This window comes from Odocoileus virginianus, chromosome 7 (assembly GCF_023699985.2).
Source record: "Odocoileus virginianus isolate 20LAN1187 ecotype Illinois chromosome 7, Ovbor_1.2, whole genome shotgun sequence".
Lineage (NCBI taxonomy): Eukaryota > Metazoa > Chordata > Mammalia > Artiodactyla > Cervidae > Odocoileus > Odocoileus virginianus.
In genome coordinates this window covers 29,190,607-29,218,203 of record NC_069680.1, presented here as the reverse complement: position 1 = coordinate 29,218,203, position 27,597 = coordinate 29,190,607, and the positions used below count along the sequence as shown (strand labels likewise).

Sequence of the window (27,597 nt, the reverse complement as noted above, 5' to 3'; positions counted from 1 at the left end):
TGGGCTTCCCTGGGGATGGGCCGGCCAGCCCCCGGCCAGTGAGTGACGATGGAGGTCACCTAGGTCCGGCTGCAGCCAGGAGCACACAGGCCCCGGGACAGACGTCTCCTGCCAAGCTGGGTCTCCCTTTTGACCCGCTTGCCACCACCCTGTTTGGGCCCTCGCGCTGGAATATGCTGCTAGCGTCCCGTCTGCCTCCCTGTTCTGCTTTCAACCCTGGAGCATGAGCTCACTTCCGAAAGCACGGGCCCCTGCTTACTGCCGGGAAAGCCCTCGAGCGCCCATCCACGTTAGCCCGATATCCAGGCTTCAAGCCCCGGTTGCTTCCTCGATGCACTTCTAGCCGTTCTGTCCCTGGCGTGGGCATCCTGGTTCTGGGTCCAGCAGATTGCACCCCACCTCACAAACACGCCCCAGCGCGTCCCTCCTGCTTGCATCTGGCATAGCTCCCCCCACCCCACACCCCAGTCTCTAAGACCCAGCAGCACCATCATCCTCTACACGAGCCCTCCTGCCTGGCCCGGCCCAGGATGGGGTGGGGGGCTGTCCCCCTCTCCACCACACCCCCAGAGCCCCAGTCATGCTGTGTCCGGGTTTATTCTACAGGTGTCTGTCCTTTGAGTTGAAAAGTGAGTGCCTCCCAGGCACAAGGATGCCTCAGCATCTCTGAGCCGGACGCGGAGCCCAGCAGGGCCTCAGCCTGGCCTTGCGTCTTGGTCTGTCCCTCCTGGGCCTCCACTGTCCCTGCTGCATTTTATTTTCTGTCTCCATTGTGTTTTCTGTTACCTCCTGACATGACCTACAGCCCCTCACACTGCAGCAGGAATTGCAGGAGGGGTCTGCTCGGTGGCTCACTGCCTGCACCCCACCCGGGGCAGTCCTGACCAGGAGGCACACTTAGGAAATGAATCAGCTTAACTCTTAAATCTTCAGAGATTTCAGGTCCTTATAATGTACACACATTACTTTTTGAAGTTGAAACAGCTAACTGAACACATTTGAAATACCAAATCAACACAACTTCAATACACCTTGTGTTTTCCCAGTGCTTTTCTCTGGTCTGAAAAATAAGGGGGAAATCACTTTTTTTTTTTTTTTTATGGTCTGAGGCCCAATATGTTATGTTCCAAGATGCTAAAAAAATCTCTGTATTAAAATTAATTGCTCCCACCATGGCGTAAGAGCTGGCAGGCCACCCAGGGATAATTCTCAAAAGAAGAAAATCCCTGCATCATTTTTATATCATAGTCTAGGATGTGAGAGTTGGACTATAAAGAAAGTTGAGCACTGCAGTATTGATGCTTTTGAACTGTGGTGTTGGAGAAGACTCCTGAGAGTCCCTTAGACTGCAAGGAGATCCAACCAGTCAATGCTAAAGGAAATCAGTCCTGAATATTCATTGGAAGGACTGATGCTGAAGCTGAAACTCCAATACTTTGGCCACCTGATGTGAAGAGTTGACTCATTTGAAAAGACCCTGATGCTGGGAAAGATTGAAGGCAGGAGGAGAAGGGGACGACAGAGGATGAGATGGTTGGATGGCATCGCCGACTCAATGGGCTGAGTTTGCATAAACTCCGGGAGTTTGTGATAGACAGGGAGGCCTGGCATGCTGCAGTCCATGGGGTCACAAAGAGTTGGACACCACTGAGGAACTGAACTGACTGACTAAGACAGTGAGATCCTGGGAACACAGACAACATATTTCAAAATAAAAGTGCTGTGAGCCCCGAGGTGTTTTTTTGTCTGCAGCGATAAGCAGGAGGAGAAGGGAAAAGGAAGTGGTGAGCATACCCCCAGCCAAGCAGCAGCAGTTGAGAAGAACACGCTGGGGGCCCGAGGCTGGGCTTACCTCTTTTCTTTCTTTCAGATTCGTCAGCATGACGATGGTTGCACATTTCTGCTCCCAGATCATTCTCCAGAAGTCATTCACTGTCTCCTGTTTGGGGCCTGAGAGGAGAGGATGGTCCGTGTCAGACAGACTGGTCTCTGGAGCCCCAGGCTGGTCATGCTGGCTTTTGAGCCTCAGGACGGCTGCCCCCTCCCCACCTGCCCTGAGGAAGGGGGTGATGGGCCCGTTCACTCCCTGCAGAGACGCAGGACTGGAGAAGGGGGCAGCCTCCCTGTCTGGCCCTGCCTCTCTCTCCCTAATCCCCCCCCAGGGGCTGGGAAATCCTCGGGGGCTAAGCGAATGCACCCAGTGGGTGATGATCGTTGGCCACAAACACTATTAAAATGGGAGCTGGTTTGCAAGCTGCCCGTCAAAGTGGTTTGTGGCCACCGAGGGGCTTGTCGAAGCCTCAGAATAAGACCTCCCATCCCAAACCGCTGAATCAGACCGAGTGTGGGGGTGGGGGAAGGGAGAGACACTGCCGGCTGCCTGGCCCACCTGCCATGCCTAACCCCCTTTCCTCTAAAAAAAAAAAGAAAAACATCGCATCTCCCAGCTGCCCTCACAGCTACTGAGGCTGTCTGGTGAGACGTGGGCTGAAGCCCCTGGGGAGGGGATCTGAGCAAAAGATAAAGTGTCCCTGGAAGAAAGTCCTCTGCCTGTTGCTCTCTCTCCTGCCTCACTAGGGACAACAGTGCCTGGAGGTGTGGCAGCCGTTTTGTGACCCTGAGGACGACGCTGCGGAGGGCAGACGGGGGATTAAAGAGGCCCTCTCCCTCACGCTGCTGCCCCGGCCTGGCGCTACTTCCTCTGGACGTCTGCTTGTAAGAATGAAAAGACATTTATTTCTACTGGTGTCAGCCAGTGTTTGCCAGGTTTTCTGACGTTTCTGACGTTAAAAGCTGGGCATGTTCCTGATGGACCGTGGGCTTATGTGTATAGCTCCCTACTTTTCAGGGCAAGTGAAAGTGCTAGTTGCTCAGTTGTGTCCGACTCCTTGCGACCCCCAGGGACTGTAGCCCACCAGGCTCCTCTGTCCATTCTCCAGACTAGAATACTGGAGAGGGTAGCCATTCTCTTCTCCAGGGGGTTGCCCTGACCCAGGGACTGAATCTGGCTCTGTAGCATTGCAGGCAGATTCTTTTATCATCTCAGACACCAGGGGAGCCCATTTTTTGTGTGTGCATTTAAATGTGCACTTAAGATTGTTATCTGCACTGAACGTTGGCACCCACCGCTCTAAAGACTCTTGCCGAGGAATGAGGACGTGCAGGAAACCTGCCTTTAGCTCCATGACCCCCAGCTTCATCAGCCCTGGCTCCCAGGGATGACAGCCCCAAGCAGATGCTGATAAGCTGGACTGAAAGCACTTGAGAACACAGAGGGTCATGTGTGAGGTTTAAGGGCGTCCTTTCACAGGAAGGTCCGCCGGAGGAGGGTATGGCAACCCATTCCGGTGTTCTTTTTGTTATTTTTATTTTTTTAATTTTTTTTCCCCATTCTGGTATTCTTGCCTGGAGAATGCCATGGACAGGGGAGTCTGGCGGGCTACAGTTCATGGGGTCACAAAGAGTTGAACATGACTGAGCGACTAATCCACTTTCACGGCTAAAAGCACCTTCAAGCTTATGGGCTTGAACCAGAAAGTTACTTTACTCCCCTCCCTGCAGCTCTTCCAACAACTTGGAAGTCATGTACAGTTCAGCCGGCCGAGAGAGAGAGAAACAAGATTTTCTAATGCAAGAGAGAGAGAAACTCAAGATTTTCTAATGCAAGTATCAACACGCTGAGACAGCAAGCACTGGACTGTTGGGCGTCTGGGCTTAAATCACAGGCGCAGACACAGATCGTGTGTCTGTCTCTCTGCACACACATGGATGTGTATGACAGACACCCCCACACGCTCCCTGTCTGCCCTGACCACAGATGGGGGCTCTTGCACTTGTTTGAAGCCCTGTGCCCTGGAGGAATTTCATCACCTCACAGTATAATGCTCCTCAAACTCTACGGCGCAGAATGACCTGGGAATGCTGGCTAAGATGCAAACTCAGGGACAGCAGCGGTCAGGGGTGGGGCCTGCATTCCTGACCACCTCCCTGGGGAGGGGGTGCTCCTGGCCCATGGAGCAGACACGCTGAGCGGCAAGGCTGTGAGATTCGTGACACCTTTCACTTCTGCGCTTTGGGAGAGGCTGGACGACTCTGATCAGCTGTGTAAACATAACAGTGCACACACACAAAAAGCCTGTATAACCCCCAGGATGGTTGGCATCAGGTGCGCGAGCAATCGCCTTCCCTGTCATTTTACCAAGATCACGTTCAGACCATCACTTAATGAAAAGCTTACCTTGAGCTGCTATGAATTTATTCTTCTCTTTATAACCCTAGAGAAATAAAATCAGATTTATGAGTTTTCAGAATTGTCATTGTTGAAGGACTTTATTGTTAGGAAAGTAACATGTACTTGTCATGGAGAATTTGGAAAACACAGAAAACTAAGAAGAAAGCTTGCCAGGAGTTTCAGAAATAACGCTATTTTTGTGTATCACTTGCCAGTATTTTTCTATGAATATCTTTCCAGATATGCAAGCAGACACACAGGCACAGATATATATATATATATATGTATATATATATATTAATCAGTTAATAGTTAACACATTCTCTTATACTGAACTTTTATAATAATTCATAACATATTAAATAATCTTTTAAGGCTCAACTAACAGGGATTCTTAATAATCCATTCTAAATGATTTTACTGTAAATCATTTAACTGGTCCCCTCTGTTCTGTTTGGTCGCTAATATAAATCAGTATGGGCTTGCCAGGTGACTCAGTGGTAAAGAATCTGCTTGCCAAGCAGGAGACCTGGATTCGATCCCTGGAGCAGAAAAATCCCCTGTAGCAGGAAATGGCAACCCACTCCAGTATTATTGCCTGGAAAATCCATGGACAGAGGAGCCTGGTGGGCTATAGTCCACAGGGTCACAAAGGGTGGGACACGACTGAGTGACCAAGCCTCAGCAGCAAAAAGAAGCCTCCTGTGGGCTTCTCTGCAACTTAGGAACGAGTCCCCGGCACAGACGCTAATTCAGAAGGCCCAGCGCCTTCACGCTCTCTGTGTAGTGGCCGCTGTGGCCCTCGTGTCCAGGAAAGTGGGGACGAGTTACCTTCCTGGCCCCGGGAAGAAGGGGTCCAGGGGTCACCATCCACACTCAACCCCCAGTGGTCCAGGTGTGAGTGCTGTGCTGGGTTCGGGGGTACTTACATCTATGTAGGAAGCATTGATGTAGTCTGAACATGGGGTTCCATCCACTTGGCTTAAAATCACCCTGGAATGGTCATCTGCAGAAAAAAAACAACACAAAAACCGTGACATTAGGCCTGGGAATCACACGGACAGGATTAAACACTGTGAAGGACGTAACCATGGCGACCGCAGGACAGAAGGGAAGCTCTTCTTAAACGTTCCCAGGAGACGCTGGGTGTCCGGAGGGCAGGGACGCACCTGCTCCATCCAGCACGGGACCCCCACACCCAGGCCAGGCCAGGCCCCAGAAGGAGCAGAACACACCCGGGGCATGATGACAGCAAAGAACTTCAGGGCCCAGGAGTCGGTGTGCCGGCCCTCAGGAGCATTTCCGGGGGCCTCGCTCCCAGGCTTTCAAAGGGGAGCCTGTCCGCCTCTGGACAGGGGGGCGTCAGGCCTGAGGGCTTGGGACTCCAGGCCCCAGAGCTCATGCTAAGGTCTACCGCGGAGCAGGCAGGCACCTGGACTCACATGGATGGACTGTGCAGGACGGGCCACTGCCTGGGTCATTCCGGCCTGTGGTTCCAGCAGTTTTCCAGTGTGCGAGGGCCGACCAGGCAGGGCTGTGTGTGTGTGTGTGAGTGTGTGTGTGTGTGTGGGGGGGTGTGTGTGTGTGTGAGTGGTGTGTGTGGTGTGTATGTGTATTTGTGGGGTGTGCACTGGTGTGTCTTGTATGCAATGTGTGTAGTTGTGTGTTGTATGTACATCAGTATGGTGTGTATGTTTGTGGTAAGTATGTATACATACACGTGGGGAGGTTTTAACCAGGCCCCATATGACTTACATGGGTGCATGTCACTTGGCCTTCACAGGCCCCTTTCTCCATTAAAGAAAAACATTACACATTATTCTGTTTTATGCCTGCATTGCATGCATGCATGCTGAGTCACTTCAGTTGTGTCTGACTCTGTGACGTCAGCCTGACTCTGAGCCCACCAGGCTCCTCTGTCCAAGGGGTTCTCCAGGCAAGATTACTGGAGTGGGTTGCCATTTCCTTCTCCAGGAGATCTTCCCAACTCAGGGATCGAACCCGAGTCGCTTACGTCTCCTGCATTAGTAGTTGCTATAAGGATAAGTATGAGCCAGACTGGGTTAGGTATATATTTTCTTCTGATTCTCAAAGAAGTTAGACCATTTCATGGGTTCCTGCAGGTGGAGCAGCTCCAGCTCTGGGTCTCCACACTGGTGTGTAAGTGGCTGACCACTTACAGGAGTAGAAACATATGAAGGATGCCCAGACCTGGGCCCAGGGCTCTAGGATCAAGCTGCTTCCGGGTTATTCTGTGCCAGGCAGTACACGGAGGGTACTCCGTACGTATTTACTGCATTAATTATTGGATAGTTCTGTGTCCTGATCCCGGCTTTATCCCCTCCAAGTAGCCGGAGGACTGAAACTAATCGAGGAAGGGGTGTGTGTGTGTGTGTGTGTGTGTGTGTGTGGTGTGGGTCTGGGGCAAAATCCTGGGTCACAGACCAGATGTCTCCCCTCTACACAGAGGGCTGCTGGCTTGACCACAAGTGGATGGGCTCGGACACCTGCTGCCTGGACACCATATCCTGCTCCTAGCGGAGGACAGGTCAGGACAGGTCAGCGCAGGTCTGGGGCAGTCACGGCCCGCAGAAGGCGGTCAGGGTGTCAGACCCCAAAGTCACAGTCCGCAAAGGCTCGGCCCTGAGGCAGAAATAGCACCGGTGGAACACGTATCAAGCTAGTTAAACATGATTTGGAACAATTTACCCTTCTGAGGACAGCTATAGAAAGCAGGGGTTAAAAATAGCCTTCTGGTTAGATTTAGCTCTTGCAGTTCTAAGAGCTTCCTGTCTTTTCATTCTAAAAAGTCACACTTCTCTCTCAAAACATCATTTCCTAAACTTATCCCTGGTTGGCGTCTTTTTCCAGAAAAGAGGAAGACGCTCGCTCGCCACCGGCCGTGGGTGGTGTCCCACACCCTCAACACCCAGGCGCCCTGACCTCTGTCCTCAGAGCTGCCAGGGTTCACAGCAGGACCGCTCCTGCCCCAGGGGCATCTTGTAAATAGGATGCACTTACAGGGCTCCCCAGGTGGTGCCCGTGGTGAAGAATCCACCTGCCAATGCAGGAGACTCAGGAGAGGGGGGCTGGATCGCTCAGTCCAGAAGACCCCCTGGGGAAGGCGATGGCAACCCACTGCAGTATTCTTGCCTGAGAAAAATCCCAGGGACGCAGGATCCTGGCGGGTGCAGCCCAGGGAGCTGGACGCGCCTGAGGGGCCACAGTCTCCCTTTCTGTCTCTGCGTGGGGAAGAGGGCGGGGAAGGGAAGGTATACGGGCCTGAGGGGCTTGGGCCCCTGACGTCTGTCTGCCTGGTGACCCGACCCCACCCCGAGTACGAGTAGGGTCTCCCAGGCTTGGGATTGGGGGAGCAGGCCTGGGAGCCCCCTGCACAATCCTCCCGTGATCCAACTGCCCCAGGGCACCTCTGGTCAACCACCCAGGTAAACCAGATTGGCTTCTGGGTCTCACTGATGCCAAAGCCAGATGCCCCCACCTGGCCTCCTCCAGGGCACACCCCAGTGCTTCTAGGACATGGTTCTGTAAATGTGTCCTTGCACCAATGCTTACATAGGACAGGGTCCCCAGGCCCGTGGTAACTGCCAGCACCTCAATTTCCTCTGGCCTGGCACTCCTGGGCCGGGAGGGGCTGGGGCAGGACCCACACTTTCACACTTGCAGAGAATGCCAGCTCCCTTCCATAGTACAAGCCAGAGGATGCGGCTTAGACATGACGGGCATGAAGCAGGCCCTGCTGGGCCCCACTGGCGACCCTTGAGGGGCAGGCTTTGCCCCACCCCGGGCCACCAGAGGTAATTCCCACACCTGGCTGCTAACTCTGCTCCATGGAGCTCAGGCTGAAAGCACTCTTGATCAGCCACGCAAATATTCCCTTTAGAAAGTAAAGGGTTCAGTGATTAGGAGAGAAACATAGGCCAGGAACCTCGGAAAGGGCTTGGCAGTGAACAGGTCCTCCACACACGTCACGCAGTCAACGCACAAACTAAATTAGTTAATTCAACTGAGAACAGATGCTAACTTCCAAATACCCTAATTTTCATTCAGCGCAAATTATGCCAAAGATCCCCAGCATGGCATTTCTTTCCCTTGAGCTGTTCAAGCTACAGAACTTGCCTCTGATAAGCCTCACCCAATTTAACAGCAAGTCCTCTCAGCGTGACCTTTGCCCTGAGTCTAGAACCTGACCCTGGTCTCAGCCACCCTCTCCGCTTGGCCGCGTGACCTGCCATCTCCCTGCTGCTCCCTTGGCTTCCTCTACAAATATGCGTGGCGTAGAAGACGCCTTGGTTAATTTCTCTGGCTTTAGTTGACCCAAGCTCATGGTGGACTCTACACACACACACACACACACACACCCAAACCAAAAGCACAAATAAATCCTATGCATCCAAAATGGGAATGAATTGCTTCTATCAGGTGCTGAAAATCCAGAGACCACATAGATCAGGTGGACCACAGCTTCTCTTACCCACAGGGCAGATGGACTCGATTCTGACCCTAAAAATTCAGCTAAGAGCCACCCCACTGAGGGCCAGCACAGGCTAGCTTGCTCCAACCCCACAGAAGCTCTGCCCGAGAAGGGAGGTCCCCCCTTTGTCGGGCCTCCAATGTGAACTCACTGGGGTCTTCAGAGGCCACCCTTCTGCTAGCCCGATGGCGAAGCGGTCAGGTGGGTCCAGGCTGGAGAAATGACGTCACAACCCCCCACCCCGCCAGGCCAGCTTCTAAAGAGGCAGCTTGGAACTCTGGGGTTCTGTCTTGGCACCGAGGCCCCCCAAGGCCCAGCCCATCCAGCAACGCCCCTGGACAGGTGTGTCCACTCTCTGGCCCCCCGCCAACCCCTGGAGGCCACACCCCCGACCCACGACCCCCATCAGCTGCGGTGGTAAAGACTAGGATGCTTCCAGGCCTTACCACAGAGCTGCCAGAGCCCAACAGCTCTCTGAGCTCCTGTCACTTCTGTCCTTGTACAGGAGCCCTGACTCTGGTGGCCCAGGGCACCGTGCCCAAGATGGGGAGATGCTCAGGACCCCTGGCTGCCCGAGACCAGGGCTCAAGGCTGGGTCCACAGTAAGAGCCCTGCCAGCCGGGGCAGGTGGCATCCTCCTGCCCCCATCCCCTCCCCCGCAGGCAGCCCAGGTCTCAATAGTGAACACAGGCTTGGCAGCCAGACCACGAACGACTCAGGCTCTCAGAGCACCAGGTGGGAGACAGATACCTAGACCTCCACGCGCGAAGGCTAAGCAGGTGTCCCGACCCGGGCCCTGGCCTCTGAGTACCTGGGCGTCTGCTGCCTGGACAGGCAGAATCACCAGGAGCTGTAAAGCAAGGCTGAGAGTCGTCAGAATGCCAATGATCATGCAAAAAAGAAAAAAAAGAGTAAAGTCTTACTGGGGAGGATGTTGGGGTATCGGTTTTTTTCTCTGTTTTCTTCTTTATTGGCCAGTTCAAAAGTTCCTTGCACGTGTCCAGACGGCAGAGACTAGAAGAAAATGCAGAGTCAGCACTAAATGTGAGGAATCCAGCCCTTCATCTACGCAGCCTCCCTACCAAGTGCGGGAATCAAGAAAACGGGTCTCTGAGCAAACTACCTCCCGCACGTTGACCGTCCCTCTGCCCCTGCCCAGAGCAGCCTCTGCCTTGGGCACTAGGCTGGCCCTGCGCGGGGCCGTGATGGAGACACAGGATCACCTTCCCTGAGGACTCCTGTCCAATGGGCCGACGGGGATGCGGACAAAGTGATGACCCGTAGCTGAACCCTGAGCTGCATCCAGGCCACCACTGGGCCCTGCATGGCCAACAAACCCCCGGGACCCAGAAGCCCTGGTCCAGAGCAGGCCCAGCTCAGGGAGGTAGGAGGCGGCTGTGGCAGAGCTCTGATCCAGGGTTGAGGACACAGACGCTGGGGCTGAAGGATGAGGGGGGTGATGGTGAAGGACCGTCCTCCCCTAAAGATGCGGCGTGGACCAGCGGGACAGACACTGCTGCGGGCTCCTTGAAAACGCAGACCTGGGCCCACCCCCCGTCAGCATCGCAGTTACCCACATCCCAGGGGGCCTGCACGCTCTGCCCTAACCCCCCTTTAGTCTTGAGGGGAAATCGGATCGGGGGCTCAGCTAGGGCCCTACGGCTGATGGGCAGCATAGCAAGGATGAGCCTGGCATCCTGACTTCTAGTTCTTTCCACCACTCAGAGTGCCTCGGCTCTTGTTGGAGCCAAACCTCCCACAGTTGCTCGCTGCTGGGGAGGGTCCGTGCTCAGCGTCGGGGGTCAGCGGTGCTCTTCCAAGAGCACAGTGGGAAAGTGCCTTCTGAACCTCCTTCATCATCCAACCTGACCACTGGGTGAACCAGGGGCCACTGGGACTCGAGTAAGCAGTGTTAAGCTCTTTCGAGTATTTTCGATGGGCCGGGCACTGGGGAAGGGCCGAGTCACCGGCCTTTACCAATCACCCAGCAGCAGCTGATACGAGGGCCACCACTCCTGCTCTGCAGATGCGGAAACAGAAGCCCAGGGTGGTTGCGGAACTGCCCAGAGTCACCTGGCTGGCAAGCAGCAGGCAGTGGGGGGCCGGGGGGGGAGCTTGGAGCTGGCGCCTGGACCACGAGAAGGACACTATCTCCCCTGAAGTGTGGGGACAAGCAGGGGCTTCCAGGGTCTGGTGGTCCATGCCCAGGAGACTGGGGCCCAGCCTGGGGTCAAAGTCCTGAGTCGGGGCCCCCTTCTCCCAGGGCGCGGGGTTTCTCCATCACAGACTCAGCCCCTGCCAGCCCGTGCCGTCTCCCTGCTCCACGCCCAACGGCCGCAGGCAGAGGCTCTCTGCAGGTCGGTGTGGAGGCCAGCCCAGTGGGCGCCTGGGCAGGGCCCGTGGGCAGGGTCTCCACCAGGCCAGGACTTCCACGGCCGCGGAGAGCTCTTGGCTCCGCATCAAAGCTCTTAACACTGAGCTTCCTGACCAAACCTCAACACAAAATGTGTGACCACGTTCCAGAGCCTTCTCTTTTTCACCTCAAAGCTATTTTTGACCCCAGCCCTGAAAAGAAAAGAGGCATGAGACCATCTTGGCAGGGTGGCAGGGGGTGGGGGGGGCGGCGCGTGATGTGATGGGTTAGTTAAAACCCATAGAATGCGCAGCTCTGGAACCCTGATTTGACCTTTATCTGTGATCATGAGTCGATATTGATTCATCAGTTGTGACAAATGTAACACACTCGGGCAAGATGTCAATCATTGGGGAAACTGCAAGGAAAGAATGAATGTATGGGAACTTGGTACTTTCTGCACAATTTTTCTGTAAACCTAAATCTGTTCTAAGAATGCTCTATTACAGTTAATTAAAAAAAATAAAAGAAGCCTCCCTTTTCCTCGGAAGGTGAGGGGAGTGCAGGGTGGGGCTGAAGGACTGGCTTGGAGACGTCCAAGTGGTGAGGATGAACTGGCTCTGACACCCCCAGCCATGACCTAAGCACAGAGCTGGGACATGGGGTGACGTTCTGACTCCATGGGCGGGCGGCACAGGGGGCCACAGGGGCACCAGAGGCAAAGCGCCCTGGGCCCCGCACCCCGTTTCCAAGCACACGGAAAGAGCAGGCCAGCGTTTCTCCTGCTGTCAACCACCCGGGAAATCATGTCTCTGAGCTCTGATGGCTCAGGACAAATAACGGAGGTTCCTGGGGGAAGGGGTGGGGCTCTGCTATTCCTGGGCCACTGCCAGTGCCATGCCCGTGGCCCTGACGGATAACTTGTGATCGATTGTCCTGTTATGTACGTTGGTTGAAAAGGGTTGTGGGTTTGTTTGAGGTGAGGTTTCATAGTAGCTCAGTTGGTAGAAAAATCCGCCTGCAATGCAGGAGAGCCAGGTTCGATCCCTGGGTTGGGAAGGTCTCCTGGAGAAGGGAATGGCAATCCACTCCAGTATTCTGGCCTGGAGAATCCCATGGACAGAGGATCTGCAGGGCTACAGTCCCCGAGGTCACAAAGAGTCAGACACGACTGTACCACTAACTTTCCTTTCCTTTCTTTCATCTCAAGGAACGTGCTTGTCGCACACAGCGACAAGCACACATTCCTTTCCCTCGTCCTGGAGTGCACTGTGCCGGGCCCTCCCCTCGGGCGCCTCCCTGGGCCTTCCTGCAGCATTTAGGGTTAGGTCAATTCCAGGCACTGGGCTTGGAATAACCCGCAGGGGAGGGACAGAGGCTCCTGGGAGGAGCTATCTGGAGAGGGGCTCCTGCAAGACTCAACCACGGGCCTGGAACAGCCTTTGTGAGCTCAGCATTCTACCACGGTGAGCGGACGGCCAACTAGACCGTCACCGAAGTCATCCTGAGCAGGATGGCGCTTAGCCTCCGCTCCTGCAGACACGGGACACAGGCCTTAGCTCTTTCACGGGCTGAGACACTCCTGCGGGGGCTGGGATGGCCTCGTTTCACAGACGAGGAGACCGAGGCAGAGGCACAGCACGTTGCCCAAGCCCTCCAGGCTGGTGGGGAGCAGACCCGGGCCAGGCACGTGGGCAACCGGCCTCCTGCGTCGGTGCCTCCATCACCCCACCAAATGGCTCCCAGCGCCAGGTCCTTGTTAAATCAAATTCATGTCAGCTTGGCTTGGCTAAGACGCACGAGTCCAAACTCCTCTGGATCGACTACTCTGGGACCCATCCATCTCCCTGCATAGATTCTGGGTGGGGAGCTCAGGACAGAGGGCGAGAACAGGAACAAAAAGAGAAGTGTGGGCCCGCAGCAAGTGTGGGCACTTCCGGAGCCACGTGTGGGCTGGTCATGGTGGTCACGATGCTCTTAGCAGGGGCTGCCCACTCACTTGAGAGGAGTGGACTGGGGTCCAGAGGGGGGCGGGCCGTCGCTCAGGGTGCCCCGGAGCCAGGACCAGACTACACGTCCTCGCTGGACTCTGACCTCTTGACCTTCCCTCTTGGCCCTTCTCTGAGCGGAGGCAGTGGTCAGGGGGTGGCCGGGAAGGCCACTTAGTGGCAGCGGGCGGGTGAGCAGAGCAAGGAGCTTGCTTTGGTTGCAAAACGGAAAGGAGTATTCTAAAACACCCAGGGTTTAAGAAAAATCACATTTGATTTCAACATCTAAAAAGGCCCTAAATCAACACACACACACACACACACAAATCCATGATGACCAAAATGTCAAACTTTTCAATAAAGGCAGGGTCAGTTAACAGTGGGGTCATAAGCCCTGACGGAGCCTGGGTCACAAGAGACACCAGAGAGGGATCCTGTCTTTATTTACAATTATTAATTGCTATTTTGTTCAACATGGATGGCTTGGATCTATTTTTAAAAGCTGTATGAAAATAGTATTTATCCAGATGATGAGATGTTTTGGTGTCCCTTAACACACTGCGTCTGGGGCAAGTGCCTTACCTGCCTGGCCCTCTTCTCGGGCCCTAACTTCTGAGATTTGTGACTCAGCCGGTGAGTTCTGACTCAGCCCTCCCTCAGCAAGGCCAGTCACCAGCCTCCACATGGAGAAACACAAATACCAGAGGAAACGGGACAAGAAAGAAGGTGGGGAAGCAGTCCTACAGCCGCCAACTTGGATAGTCATTTTGAAAACTGGAGAATTAACTTCTGCTGTCAGGCTGAGAGGCTGCAAAACAATACTGCCTGGAGCTGTCTTTCACTGTGACCTAATTTCCCCCAAAAGGGACACATTTGGAAACAATTAAAAGGAAGCATGATAAAAGCAAAAGAGGACTTGTGTCAAAAAATAAGTCAAAAATACGGTCTAAATGTGCCATCAGCCTGCTGTTCCTTCCAGGGCTGCTTCTGGGTGAAAAGTCACTTGTCTGCAGCCGGAGTCACCCTGCCTTCAGAGACCACAATTGTACCATCTTTGCTTTTCACAAAGTCTGAGCCTCACATTTGACCTGCGAGGTCATGAAAGCATCTTCCCACCCGGCTCGTTCAAGATGAAGGAAACTGGCTTTCAGGAGACGAACTGACATGTTGGGGCAGGGGTGGCACAGTCAGGGTCAGGACCAGGCGGCCCTCCTGCTGGAAAGCCGCCCTCTTTCAGCTCGACACCAGCACATGGACATTTACGAAATGAGGAAGATGCAAAAACGGAGACTCAAAACACGATCAGGGGTAAACACTGAGCAGCCAAATCCGAGACAACCTTTCCCAGTGTCTGTCTGTCTGCTTGTGCATCCAAGCATCTATCCGTCCATCTGTCCATCCATCCCTCTGTTGTTATCTATATGTCTATCTACCTATCCACCTAACTGTCTATCCACTACCTACCTATCTATCTCTCTACCTGTCTCTCTCTACCTATCTACCTATCTGTCCACCTATCTATCTATCTAGCAGCTTCACAATTCATGGGACCTTAAGTATTAGTAACTCAAGGGGATGTGTCATTATTGTACACTTGTATTTTTGTTGAGAGTTAGGAGGATCTGTTTGCTATCAGCAGGCTGGACCAGTTGGTTAAAATTCATCTTAGTTAGCTTTGCCATTGTCAAGTTCATCCAAAACAGCAGAAGCAGGACCAACACCCTGACTAGGGCAGAATCAAAGGGCTGTGGAGGCAGAGAGATGTCCCCTCACGGCCACTCCCTAGACCATCTAACTGAGGTTGTGTAGGGTGGTCTCAGGGTTCCTTTGCTCTCAGCATCAAATTATCCCACGGTCTGCTCGCCCTGGTTATGCACATCATTGGGGTAATGGTGCTACCTTCTTACTTGATTCAGAACTCAGCGCTCAGGGTGTGTGACTTGGAAGGAGGCTCTGAAGCTCCCCCTCAACCATCTCATCTTATCAATGGGGATGAGAGTCAGCGGAGGGCATCGCGGCAGGAACCGGGTTTCCTCGGAACCCCGTTTTGGGGGCTGCGTCATGGCAGATGTGAGCGTTCTGCACCTTTGGGGTAATTTATCGTGTAACACAACACCCCACATCCCAGCGCCCTTCCACACGACGAGACAGAGGGCCCAGACTCACGTTGAACTCCTCCCGAAACCGCTTGCAGTCGTCCGCCGAGCGGGCACGGATCTCGTCCTCCAGGTGCGCCACGGGGATGGGGAAGAACTTCTTCGGCCCCGACGGGGACCTGCTGAGAAGCATCACCCTCTGCTGCTCTGCAGGGTCAACAGAAACACGGGGCCGCTGAGCTGTGCTCCCAGATGGGTGGGTGACTTACTGACCAGATGGACGGACAGCCTCCTGGAGGAATGACACAGCTGGAGGGGGGTGTTCCCCTCAGACCATGAGCAGCGGAAGGCAAACTCTGTCTCCTACAATATACCCTCATCACTCTTCGTGACGGCTGGACAGACCCCTCTGGCTGGTGTTACCTGCTCTTGCCAACCAGAGATGCTTCATCCTCCCAGCTCACGCGCCCACCCACCCACCTGTCCTTCCGTCTGTCCCCTGCTCCTCCTACGAAGGACTTAGGCACCTTCACACTCCAGGCTTGGAACAGAGTTGAGTAACGACAGGTTTCTGGGCACAAACTGGTAACACATTGGGACACTGTCCAGTTAGGAGACCGCATTAGCTTTGTCTTTGTAACAGATAGTCCTGGTTAACAAAGGTAACAACAGTAACCTTCGCAGCAGTTACTCAAATCCCCTCAGCTCCAGGAGAAAAAAGAGATAGCACCCTTAGGTTTTTGAGGGGGAGAGATCGAAAAGGAGAAGGGCCAGACTGCAAGGGGGCCCCCAGACAAGCTGCTTCCACAAACTCAGAGGAGACAGACAGCGACTCCCGGGGGCATGTGCTTCCCGTCCTGGGGAACGAGCCGCTGTCCTCCACGAGGCCACATCACTCCGCAGTCACAGGCGGCAGGGCCGGTCCCCACCTGCAGAGCTGTTCCGACGCCCCAGGGCTCACCCCTCCCGGAGACGGACACTCCAGGATGAGCCAGGCTGCCTCGCCAGCATCACCCTCCTCGCCCCATCCGGGCTGTTGGGACGGGCGTGGCAGGAGCAGGAGGCAGGAAGGAGGGGCTGGAGGCCACGTGCCATCATCTAAGCAGGGTCGCGGGTCCCCCCGGTCCCACAAAACTGCCCCCCTGGGTCTGGCCGAGGTCCCTCGCTGCTGATGACTCTGCGGAGTCTTGGGTCAGTTGTGCAATTCAGGTGAAGTCTGACAGCACCCCTGCTCCCCCAAACCACGGAACAAGTCGGCAGCAAGCTGACTGAGGAAGTTGTAGTCACTGGTGTGAACTGGTAGTTTTAAAAGCTTCTGCCTCACGTACCTCTCTCAAACATCTCAACATGTGGGAAGAAAACCAATGTGCCTTCGTAAAGCGGCATGTACAAGTTAGTAGCTGAATTTTGAACCTAAAATCAGAATGGCAGGGAATGGCCCTGGCCCTCTCTGAGCCTCCACATTGCCCCATCCAGCACCCCACTTTGCAGGGTGCAATTCCCTTCTTTCATCTGATCTGAAAAACATTGCGGATTCGGGGGCGAGGGGGACCATTTTGAGAAGGTTGGTGATGCCCACCTGTCTATCGAAGGCTGATCTAAGACTCCCTGATAAATGTTAGATGTTTCAAAATCCTGTAAAAACAACAGGATGTGAAACACCGTCTCCCTCCAAAGCCACAAACTGAAATGCCTCAAAGGTCTGTTTTACACCGGAGACAAAATGACGAAAGCCCTGAAACGGGGAGGCGCTGATTGTAAAAGACAGCATGATGCCAGGTAACGCCAGATGGGAGTCGCAAGGCTGGAGGGGCTTCTCGTTGAAACGTTAGGCTGCGAGGAAGGCACGCCTCCGCCCAGCCCCGTCCGGGTCCCCCCTTACCTTGCTCTTCGAGGATCCCGTTGGGCATCTTCTTGTCGTTGGCACTGACCACCGCCTTCCTCTGCTTCCGGAACCTTAGAGACACAGACCATTAGGGGGTCAGCCCGGGGAGCCTGCCCAGAGCCCAGGTCCCCGGGGTGACCCGCCAGGGGATACCCAGCAGGGGATACCCACCAGGTGAGCCGGGAGAAGCTGTTTCTGCTGCTCATGGCTGAGCCGCTGCCCGCCCGGTCCCGGGTCCCTGCCCGCCGCCCTGCCCTCAGCCGCCCGGCCCCGCCCGCCCGCCCCCAGTCACGGCCTCCCTCTCCGCATCATTTCCTCCCCAGCAGGTCGGGCGAGTCAGCAGCCCAGACACTCCTACCTGAAGAAGTAGGCGGCGAGCAGCAGAAAGAGCAGGAAGACCAGCAGGGGCAGCAGCAGCCAGGCCAGCAGGGGCTGCGGCGCGCCGGGGGCTGGAGGGCCTGGGGGTGAGGCGGGCCCCCCGTCAGGACTCCCACATGAGGGCGGGGGGGTCCGGGCAGGGGGCGCCCCCCAGCACCAGGCTCACAGGGTGCGGAGCGGCCCCCACCCCGACCGCCCCTCTTCTCTGATGCCAGACCTCGCTTCACAGGCCACCGGTTAGCCCCCATCCCATCAGCCCTTCTTCCTGGACACCAGCGCCCCGCTTCACAGTTTGGAAGCAATCCTTCCCTCTGGACCCTCTTCCCTGAGACCAGAACCCTACTTAAGTTTGTACACCCTCTCCTCCAACAGTCCTTCACCCTGGACACCAGCGCCCCACTTTACACAGCTTGCAAACTCTCTCCTCCCGGAGCCCCTCATCTTGGACGCCGGCTCCCCACTTTACAGGTTTGCCACCGCCCTGGTCCCCGGTGCCCACCCAGGTGCCTCCACTTAGACGCACAGCGGTGTCGCCAAGAAGAACCTGATCTGGGGATCCGGTTACCTGACTGGCCCAAGGCCCCCTGCTGCAGGGCAAGAAAGGCCCAGACCCCCGTGTAGCCTGTTTCCGCAGGTCCTGGGCACCTGACCCTCCCCATAACAGGGGATGGAGGAGAGTGGGGGTGCAGACCCTGCTCTGTCCCAGGACAGGTGGGGAGCCCCCCAGGCCTCCACACGAACTCAGGGCACAGGCCAGCAGCCTGGCCCTTGGCTGGACAGAGACCTGTTGCCACGTGGTGAGCCGGCCTCTCAGAGCTGCGAGCTTCTGATCTCGTCTCTCCTGATCCCGCCTGCCCAGACTCACCCTTGCTCCCCCTTCGCCCCTTTCCTCCACCAGCAGGTCCCCCCCTCCTGGACACAACGTGGCTGCCTGCGACCTGCCCTCCAAGCCCCAATTCCAGCGGGCTCTGGTGGCCTGGCTGCCACCCTCAGACCCCACCTCCTCCCCTGACAGTCACTCAACTCCTGCCTCCTCAGGATGCCCCCTCCTCACCAAAATGCCCTCACCCCCCAAGGAGCACCCCACATTCCAGGGCTCTCCCTCAAGGAACAGGGCTGGGTGGCCCAAGCCCCCAGAGAGGGGCTGCGCACGCGGACAGAAGCGACGATCACAGTGGCAGACGGGTTCCTGCTCTGGCTTGCTGTCAGATGTCGCAGCTGCCTGTCTTCTGGAAGGCGGAGGTCAGGTGGGGACCCCCGGAGACCAGTGGGCTTGGGGAGGGTCTCGGGGAGCTGGGGATGTGCGTGTCTGTCCTGCTGGACTGGCCACATCTCAACCCCAGCCTACTGGGACCAAGGAAAGGGGCAGCTCGAGAGCTTAGTTCTCCAGTTCACCAGAAGGAGCAATCTCTATTTTTATGTAAAAATGATCAGATTTTTAAATATCGGTGAGTAATTCAACCAAAATACAATTTTGAAAAGCCAACCTGGGCCCCCGTGGGCTGGGTTGTGTCCCAGGGCTACCAATGGGCTCTGCATGGGAAGTCAGTGGTGACTAAGAGGAAATTTGAGTCACTTTCTGTTTTCATTTCACACTGAGGTAGCTCAGAGTGGATGGGGCTGAGGGTCTGAGTGGGGGGAGCAGAGGGGCGCTTTCCCAGAGGTAAGTAGGCTGGTGGTCCACTCAGAGCAGCCTTCCCCCCAAATCTCCTCAAACTCTATGCAGCCAGTGCTCCCAGTTAGGTGTGGACAGATGTTCGTGCAAAAACTCGCCCATACACCTGAGGTGTTCACGTGTGTGCACTGGCGTGCATGGAATCTGGTCCTGGAAATTAAAAGTCGGGAGCTGTCCTGGGAGTTCTGGCCTTAGCAGTGCCTCTGCACACTTAAACTTGTGCAGACCACCGCCTGGGATGGATGGCCTTGCGAAGCAGGGGTGGGCAGCGGTGGGTGGGGAAGCCCCTCAGTTCTGCCTCAGACCTGTGTGTGCCTGCTAAGTCACTTCAGTCGTGTCCGATTCTGTGCAACCCTATGGACTGGAGTCCGCCAGGCTCCTCTGTGCATGGGATTCGCCAGGCAAGGATACTGGAGTGGGTTGCCATGCCCTCCTCCAGGGGATCTTCCCAACCCAGGGATCGAACCTGCATCTCTTACGTCTCCTGAATTGGCAGGCGGGATCTTTACCACTAGCGCCACCTGGGAAGCCTCAGCCCTAAAGAGCTGAATCATCAATCACTTTATTTTCAGGTGAACCTAGGACTGGGGAGCCAGTCACCCTGATGGTCCCCTGGTGCCTCCTGCAGGTACATCAACACAACTGCAACATTTCTTCTCTACTTCTGCGCAAAGTATGCCCTGCCGGGTTGAATGTTTTGCTACATGATCCTGCAGGCGCTGAGCCCTGGGCGAGCAGAGGCCAGCTCCTCTCTGCCTGGCCCAGGGAAGCACTGTCCCGAGGGTCCCAGGCTGCAGTGCTTGCTAGTGACCTGGTACGCAGGGGGCTGGCTTGGAACAAGGCAGCGTGATGAATGCAGTTTCTATTTGCTGGCATTTCTGGTCTTTCTTTTCTGTGGTTTTGGATTTCTCTGGGGTTTGAATGTGAAGATGGTGCTGCTAGTTGCCAAAGATGGTCAGGCACCTGGAACTACTCTCCTGGCTGGAGACTTAGGTCAGCAGGGAACCTCAATTCTCCCTGCTCTCAGAGGCCTCTGTAGGATGTTTGTTCAAAGTCAGGAAATCATGTGAAGGCTGGATAGGGCTTGAACTCCTGACCCCAGGCTGAATGGTACCAACTGTAATCACCTTGGTGTACCTCTTCCTGGAGGGAAGTTGATAATTTTTGTTTTCCTGAAGGCTCGCCATGACCAAGTTGTGATGCTTAATTTCATGGGTCAACTTGACTGGCCACAAAGTGCTCAGATAATTGGTCAATACATCTGAGTAATCTGGGTGTTTCTAGAGGGATGCTGTTTGGATGAGAATCAACGTCTGAGTTATTCTGAGAAAAGCAGACTGCCCTCCTCACAGTGGGTGGGCCACATCCGATCAGTTGAAGGTCTGAACTGAACAAAAAGCTGGAGCCTCCCCATGAGTAAGAGGGAATTCTTCCTGCCTGACTGCCTTCCAACTGGGGCATCACGCCTTCTGCTTCTAGAGCAGCCTGCCAGTCTCTGGACTAAAACTAGGACACTGGCTCTGCAAATTTTGGACTTACCAGCCTCCACAATCAAGTGAGCCAGTTCCTTGTAATAAGTATAGGTATAGATATAGGTACACATCTTGTGGACTCCATTTTTCTGAAGAACCCTGACCCATATTCCAAGCGATTCCCTATCACAGAAATCCTGGAGTGTTACGTCTGGGAGTCTCGGGGGAAGGAGGGGTGGGGTTGGAGCAGCAGGGTGGGACTGACAACAGCCCCAGGGGCAGGGGGAGGGGTCCAGGCCCTGCTGGTTACAGGCTCCTGCTGACCCCGCCATGGGTAGGAGCCAGCAGACACAGACAGGCCTACAAGTCTACCTGGGAGGCGTGGGGTGCCCAGGAAGTCCCCATCAGCTCCTCGGGGGCTTAGAACTCACCCAGTGGGACCTCCCTCTGTGTCAGGCACACGACCAAGAAGGAGGTGCCAAAAGATGCTGGACAGCCAGCTCTCTGGGCAGTGAGAGTCTGGCCAGAGAACAGGCCGCCTACAACGTACTCTTCTGCTACAAACAGCCAACACCGAGGAGTCCTCTATACCCCAGCACGGTTGTCTCTCTTAATCCTCGCAGCACTGGCTGAAGTGGGTACTGTTGTTACATCTTGCAAATGGGGACACTGAGGCACAAGGCGGTGCAGCACTCACTGAAGGCCGAGGCCACTCAGCTGCGGAGCGGCAGAGCTAGGTGTGAACAGAGGCGGGCGATTCAGCAGTGCTTGTTCTTGCTTCTCCTCTTCTCTCCTTCCCTCCTCTTCTTTTAACTTTGCGTGGCATTTACTTTGTTTTATGGAGGTGAAAGTTACTAGCTATAAAACACACCCATTCTGAGCACACAATTCAATGTGTTTTAGTAAATTCACAGTCGTGCAGCCATCACCACCATCCAGCTTTAGACCTTCACCAACCCGCTGAGATCCCCCAGCCCATCTGTGGTCAATCCCCGTCCCCCCCAGCCCCCGTCCCAGCCCCGCAGTCAACCACTCACACACGGCTTCCCACAGTGACCGGCCTGTGCCAGGCATTTCGCGCACGCGGAACCATACGCTATGTGGTCTCCCCTCCCTGTCTGGGCACCTAGCATGTTTCTCTTGTCACATGTGTCCACTTCTTTTTCCTTTCCTCCTTTCTAACTTCTGATATATGAAATCAATGAGAGACTAGAGTGAGAAACTGTGTATCTGCCCCCAGACTTTCTTGGATCAACCCTGTGGGTCCGCAGCCCCCCTCCCACCTCCTGCCCGGCCACTCATTCTTTTCCAGGTCACCCTAGACACCCCTCTGCTTTCCTCTGCATACTCAAGTATGCATCTCTAAAACGCACAGATGCCTTGTTGTTCAATTGCTATGTCGTATTTGACTCTTTGTGACTCTATGAACTGCAGCACACCAGGCTTCCCTGTTCTGCACCATCTCCTGGAGTTTGCTCAGATTCACGTCTATTGAGTCAGTGATGCCATCCAACCATCTCATCCTGTCACCCCCATCTTTCTCCTGCCTTCTGTCTTTCCCAGCATCAGGTTCTTTTCCAATGAGTTGGCTTTTTGTATCAGGTGGCCAAAGGATTGGAGCTTCATCATCAGTCCTTCCAATGACTCTTCAGGACTGATTTCCTCTAGGATTGACTGGTTTGATTTCGTTGCTCTCCAAGGGACGCTCAAGAGTCTTCTCCAGCACTACAGTTCGAAAGCATCAACTCTTTGGCACTCAGCCTTCTTTACGGTCCAACTCTCACATCAGTACATGACTACTGGAAAAACTATGGCTTTGACTATCTGGTCCTTTGTCTCTTATTTTCTTTTAAATAAACCTAACTACTCTATACCAATATCTCATCATCCAAAATATTAATTTCTTAGTGAATGTCATTAACCGTTATGTCAGCATTTAAATACCTGTTATGGACTCATCAGTGTTTGTTCAGGATTGGTCTGAATTGGGTCCTGCACAGTGGAGTGTTTCTCCTGCCCTCACCAGAGCTGATCCGACTCTCAGCCCAGTGTTATGCCTGCTGCCTTCTGAGTGCCCAGCTTTGCTCCGGTCACATCCTGGGTGCCTGTTCCTAGCCAGCCTGATTTACAGACTCGCAGCATCAGAAGCAGGCGAGGAAGCCGCTTCTCTGCCCATCACCCCGCGAGCTCATCGGGAGGAGGGGCAGGGGGCCGTGGGGCGGGCGGCAGCGGGGTCTTACCTGCGGTCGTGGAGGTCCAGTTGCTCTGCGCGGCAGCGGTGGTGGTGGTCTCGTTGCCCTTGAGAGCCTTGGCGAGGGGCAGGCTAACACCGGCCAGCAGGAACGGACAGAAGGGCTCCATGGCGACCCTGGAAGAGGCAGGCGGGGCTCAGAGGACTCGCCACCGCCTGTCTGGGGCTGGCCAGCCTCCACAAGGCGGGAAACTCAAGGAAGACACAGAGGGATCCAGGAAAAAAAAACAACAGGGTGGGCTGGGGATCAGGGTGGCGCTGGGGGTGCTTTGGGAGAGGTCTGTCTAGCAGGAGAGGTCTGTGTACCAGCACGATTTTCACCTGCACTTGGGGATTAATTTCAACTTAGAACAAGTCGGGTTAGGAACTCCATAACTACCCTCAGGTTATAGACGCTCCTGTTGTTCAGGTTAATTTCCTCTTTTGTTTGTCTGCTTTAAGGGGGAGACAGGAGGCAAACAAGAACTTGGACGTGCCTGGGGAGAATAGACTCTGAGAACAACACGCAATCTGGGATTCTGAGTGGCAGCTTCACAGCCCTTCAAAGAGGTGGCTCGCCCTGGCTTCTGGATTGCCGCCAGCGGTAACTTGCTGGACGTGTAGGAGCAGCTCGCTGCCCGCCGGGACACAGCGGAGCATTCCTGTGTGGCCTCACGGCGGCATCACTGCCCTCGGGAAGGATCGCGGGCTCAGCGAGGAGCGGGCTGACCAGCCTGTGGTCACAGGACCGGGGGATGGGGCGTGGGGCTCCGACCACCTGCAGAGGGTCCACCTCTGCTGTCCCCCGTGGTCACAACCACAGCCACACACACCCTGGCCCTTATTCCCTGGTGCTGGCCCGGACTGCCTCCCACCTGAGCTATAGGAAAAGGTTCCCGAATACTTCCAGCCCCTGGACATCCACCGGTCCCCACTCCAGAGCCTCACTAACTGTCATAAAGCCCAGCTCTGTCCCCTCACTGGTGAGGTGTGAACGGTGACACGGGGAAGAAGTTCTGGTGTCCTGTCACTGCCCCTCTCGGCCGAGCACTTGGCCTGCGGTATTCATGCATCATCTCATCTTAGCTTCTCGACTCCAGGCTGATGGTCTTGTGTCTGGCTCTGCTCGGGCCTGAGCTCTCAGGGGAAGCAGAGGGAAGCCCCCGCCTGGGGGAGGGGATGGTCAGCTCGTCTGGGAGAACCACTTGGGCACCTTGGGGCAGAGGAAAGTGTCTGCTGGGTGGATGCATGGATGCATGGATGTGGTCCAAGCCTGGACCGCGACGTGGCTCAACAGAGAAAAAGGCTCTTTAGCCCACGAGACCTGCAGGATGTTGCCTGGGACCCCCACTTGGCACTCCGGTTTGCCAAGACGCCAGAGACCCTCGGGAATCCTGACATGACCTCTGAGTGGTGGAGAAAGCCCCCCTAAGCCCCGCCTGCTCCCTGCAGGTGAAGGCGGGCAGTGGCACGTGCTGAGCAGGATCTGATGCTGCCAGGGCAGGTGTGTCCTTTCTCCTGGACGCCCCCCTCTGTTTCATCCATAAACCCATCCATGGTTAGCCTGGGGGCCCAGGCCCACAAGGCAGCACTTTCCTGCAAGAAGCCTCTCTGAGAAATATGAATGGACTAAAGCCAAGAAACACTGGTCCCTCATAATTAGACGAAGCTTCTGAGTGAGCTCAAAACAGCCCCAGTCCTCTCCCAGCAATCACCACTATTAGAATGAGACCATTCTGAGCACATCTACCACAATTAGCCCCGAGCAACTACCATCGTCCCAATCAACACTTCCAGTTTCTCCCTCTCCTTTGTTTCCAAAATATATTTCAGATTTACAAGGCGAGTCACACACACAAAACAGCTGTCATTCTGTGAGCACCTACTGTGTGCTAGGCCTTTTCTATAGGCACCACCCTCACAATAATTCCTCCAGGACTGAGAAACTGAGGCTCCGTAGGGGAACTGGCCCAAAGTCTGTTCAGAGGAAATGCAGGAACCCCGAATGGAACCCAGAACCATTGGAGACAAAAGCTCTCGACCCCCGACAGGCAGCTGTGGGTACGGTGTATTAAATAAACTGTTACTGAGCACTGTCATGATACTCTTAATATATGGATAAAGAAGATGTGGTACAAATATAGAATGGAGTGGTACTCATTCCTTTCACAATGAAATAAGGCCATTTACAGCACCATGGATGGGCCCAGAGGTTATTATACTAAGTGAAGTAAGTCAGAGAGAGACAAATATCATATGACATCACTTAGGTGGAATCTAAAAAAATGATGCACATGAACTTATTTACAGAACAGAAACAGGCTCACAGATATAGAAAGCAAACCTACAGCCACCAAAGGGGAGCAAGGGGGGAAGGAGATAAATTAGCCGCTTGGGAGTAACGTACACACACTATTACACATGAAACAGTAAACAACAGGGGCCGACTACAGAGCGCAAGGAACCATATTCAGTATCTAGCAACAAGCTGTAACGGACAAGAGTCTGAAAAAAGACCCTGATGCCAGGAAAGATTGAAGGCGGGCGGAGAAGGGGACGACAGAGGATGAGATGGCTGGCTGGCGTCACCGACTCCATGGACATGAGTTTGAGCAAGCTCCGGGAGCTGGTGATGGACAGGGAGGCCTGGCATGCTGCGGTCCACGGGGTCGCAAAGAGTCGGACACGACTGAGTGACTGAACTGAACTGAAACTGAGTCTTATATATATATAAGAATATATATAAAACTGAAACAAGGGCTGTGCACTTGAAACTGACAATATTTTAGATTAATGATACTTCAATAAAGAAATGAAAAAAAAAGAAATGAGATCACTAAAAAATATTTGAGTCAACTAATTAATTAGAAAGTATTAATTGGTTTAATACAACACAGAGAGGCAGAACTCCTGAGCGGAGCATTTTTCTCACCAATAGGTCAATTGAAAAACCCTCTCTTTCAAATGTTCAACGTCTACGGGGAGACTGGGAAAGACCAGCTTATCAGGTATCAGACACCATGAGGTCTGAGGTGCCTCCCGGAGCAGCAGGTGATTTGCCCAGTATGACCAGCAGAGGGCACTAAACATTCAGTTCTGTTCAGTTCAGTTCAGTCCAGAGGCTCACTTGCGTCTGACTCTTCGGGACCCCTACCTGTCCATCACCAACTCCCGGAGTTTACTCAGACTCATGTCCATCGTGTCGGTGATGCCATCCAACCATCTCATCCTCTGTCGTCCCCTTCTCCTCCCGCCTTCAACCTTTCCCAGCATCAGGGTCTTTTCCAGTGAGTCAGTTCTTTGCATCAGGTGGCCAAAGGATTGGAGTTTCAGCCTCAACATCAGTCCTTCCAGAGTTCAAACCGACCCCACCACCTAGAGTCTGGAAACCGTACCACTTACACTGTGTGGCCAATGACACCTTGCCAGTCCCCGGCCATTCACCTCAAACGGTTTACACAAGCTACCCGGTAAACACGAATCGGTGCAAAGACAATGCTTCAAACAGTAATCAAACCCACACTGAATCTTAACAATTTGCATTTAATCTGTACTTGTGTGCCCACCAAATGTTAAGTACTGAGGCGCATGAGGCACACTGCTCCATGGAACTGAGATCTTCGAAACGGCTTATTTCCAACAAAGCAGACTTTATTTTTACACCCATCAAAAGTCAGCCAGCTATACAGTGGATTAAAATTGCCCCTTTTAACTCCATCTGATGCCTTTTTAATAGTCTTCTGTGGGAAATGGGGCAGGTAGATGCTGGTCCTGGAAACGGGGAGATGAATACAGTCCCGCCCCTGCCCTAGAGCTGCTCCAGGGAAGGGTGAGCAGGAAACAGGGCCCCCCTCCCAGGCCCCACCCCCAGCTCCAGACGTGTGGCCGCAGCCCCAAGGAAGGAAGGTGAGGGCAGGGCTGCACCTGGGAGGTGGCAGAGGCCGAGTGCAGAGGGGTCCGACCAGGACACAGCGGGGCGGGACAGAGGTTTGGGGGAGGCGGAGGCTGACCTGCTGTCCAGAGAGGGGACGGCTTGGTCTGCTGGAGCTCCAGGACGGGAAGGAAGCAGAGAAGAGCAAAGGTAGAAAGACGGGGCTGCGTCGAGAAGGCCCTCGAGTGCCAGGTTAAAGGGGCCGCCTGGTGTCAGAGTCTTGTTTGCCATCAACAACCTGCGTTATTAGGGTTCCCTGGTGGTCCAGTGATTAGGACTCCGCATTTTCACTGTCGGGGCCCAGGTTCAATCCCTGGTTGGGGAACTAAGACCCCCCCACCCAAGCCGTGTGGTACAGCCGAAACAAAACAGCCCCCCACCCCCAAACCTATGTTAATAGAACCACTGGGGGCATCGAACAAAGATGCCAGTTCCTGGGGCCTAACTCCAGATTCCTGGTGTTTGAAATCCAAATATATGCAGAGTGATGGGGCTCACACAGATTGAACTGAGAAACTTGACTCTGAGCAAGGAGCTGCCAGGAAGGTTTCCAGAGGGACTGAGCACCGGAAGCTTCATGAGCCACCCAAGATGGGGCTGGGGCTGTGGGGGTGTGGGGCGTAAGCCTCCAGGGTGGGGCCTGGGGGCTTGTTAGGAATGCAAGACCTCTCACTCTTCGGAAGATCCCTAGGTGGTTTCTACGCCAGGTGGCGCTGGTGGTAAAGAACCCGCCTGCCAATGCAGGAGACCCAAGAGACTTGGGTTCGATCCCTGGGTCGGGAAGGTCCCCTGGAGAAGGAAATGGCAACCCACTCCAGTATTCTTGCCTGGAGAATCCTCATGGACAGAGGAGCCTGGTGGTCGCT

At 54.6% G+C, this 27,597-nt stretch overlaps 1 protein-coding gene and 1 long non-coding RNA gene across 8 annotated transcripts in view; one reads left to right on the top strand and one right to left on the bottom strand.

The window, feature by feature from the left end:
• Positions 1-27,597, bottom strand: part of PTPRE (protein tyrosine phosphatase receptor type E) — a 176,074-nt gene that overhangs the window by 22,463 nt on the left and 126,014 nt on the right. For 4 of the 6 annotated variants that reach the window (XM_070470420.1, XM_020879346.2, XM_070470418.1 and 1 more), the window contains 8 exons: positions 22,811-22,938; positions 17,404-17,503; positions 17,043-17,116; positions 15,231-15,367; positions 9,647-9,737; positions 5,161-5,237; positions 4,238-4,274; positions 1,853-1,950 (listed from right to left, as the gene is read on the bottom strand). In XM_070470420.1, coding sequence (XP_070326521.1) covers positions 1,853-1,950; positions 4,238-4,274; positions 5,161-5,237; positions 9,647-9,737; positions 15,231-15,367; positions 17,043-17,116; positions 17,404-17,503; positions 22,811-22,931 — 735 coding nt within the window. In that variant the 5' untranslated portion in view covers positions 22,932-22,938. Of the gene's footprint in view, positions 1-1,852; positions 1,951-4,237; positions 4,275-5,160; positions 5,238-9,646; positions 9,738-15,230; positions 15,368-17,042; positions 17,117-17,216; positions 17,300-17,403; positions 17,504-22,810; positions 22,939-27,597 lie in introns of those variants that run through there. The other 2 variants (XM_020879347.2, XM_020879348.2) reach the window with 1 other exon arrangement.
• Positions 17,112-22,447, top strand: LOC139035996 (uncharacterized). Of its 2 annotated transcripts, none has more exons than XR_011488671.1 (5): positions 17,112-17,219; positions 17,372-18,670; positions 19,671-19,726; positions 21,194-21,307; positions 22,173-22,447. It is a non-coding gene; the product is annotated as an uncharacterized lncRNA (long non-coding RNA). The 2 variants fall into 2 exon arrangements; XR_011488670.1 differs by having other exon boundaries at positions 17,369-18,670.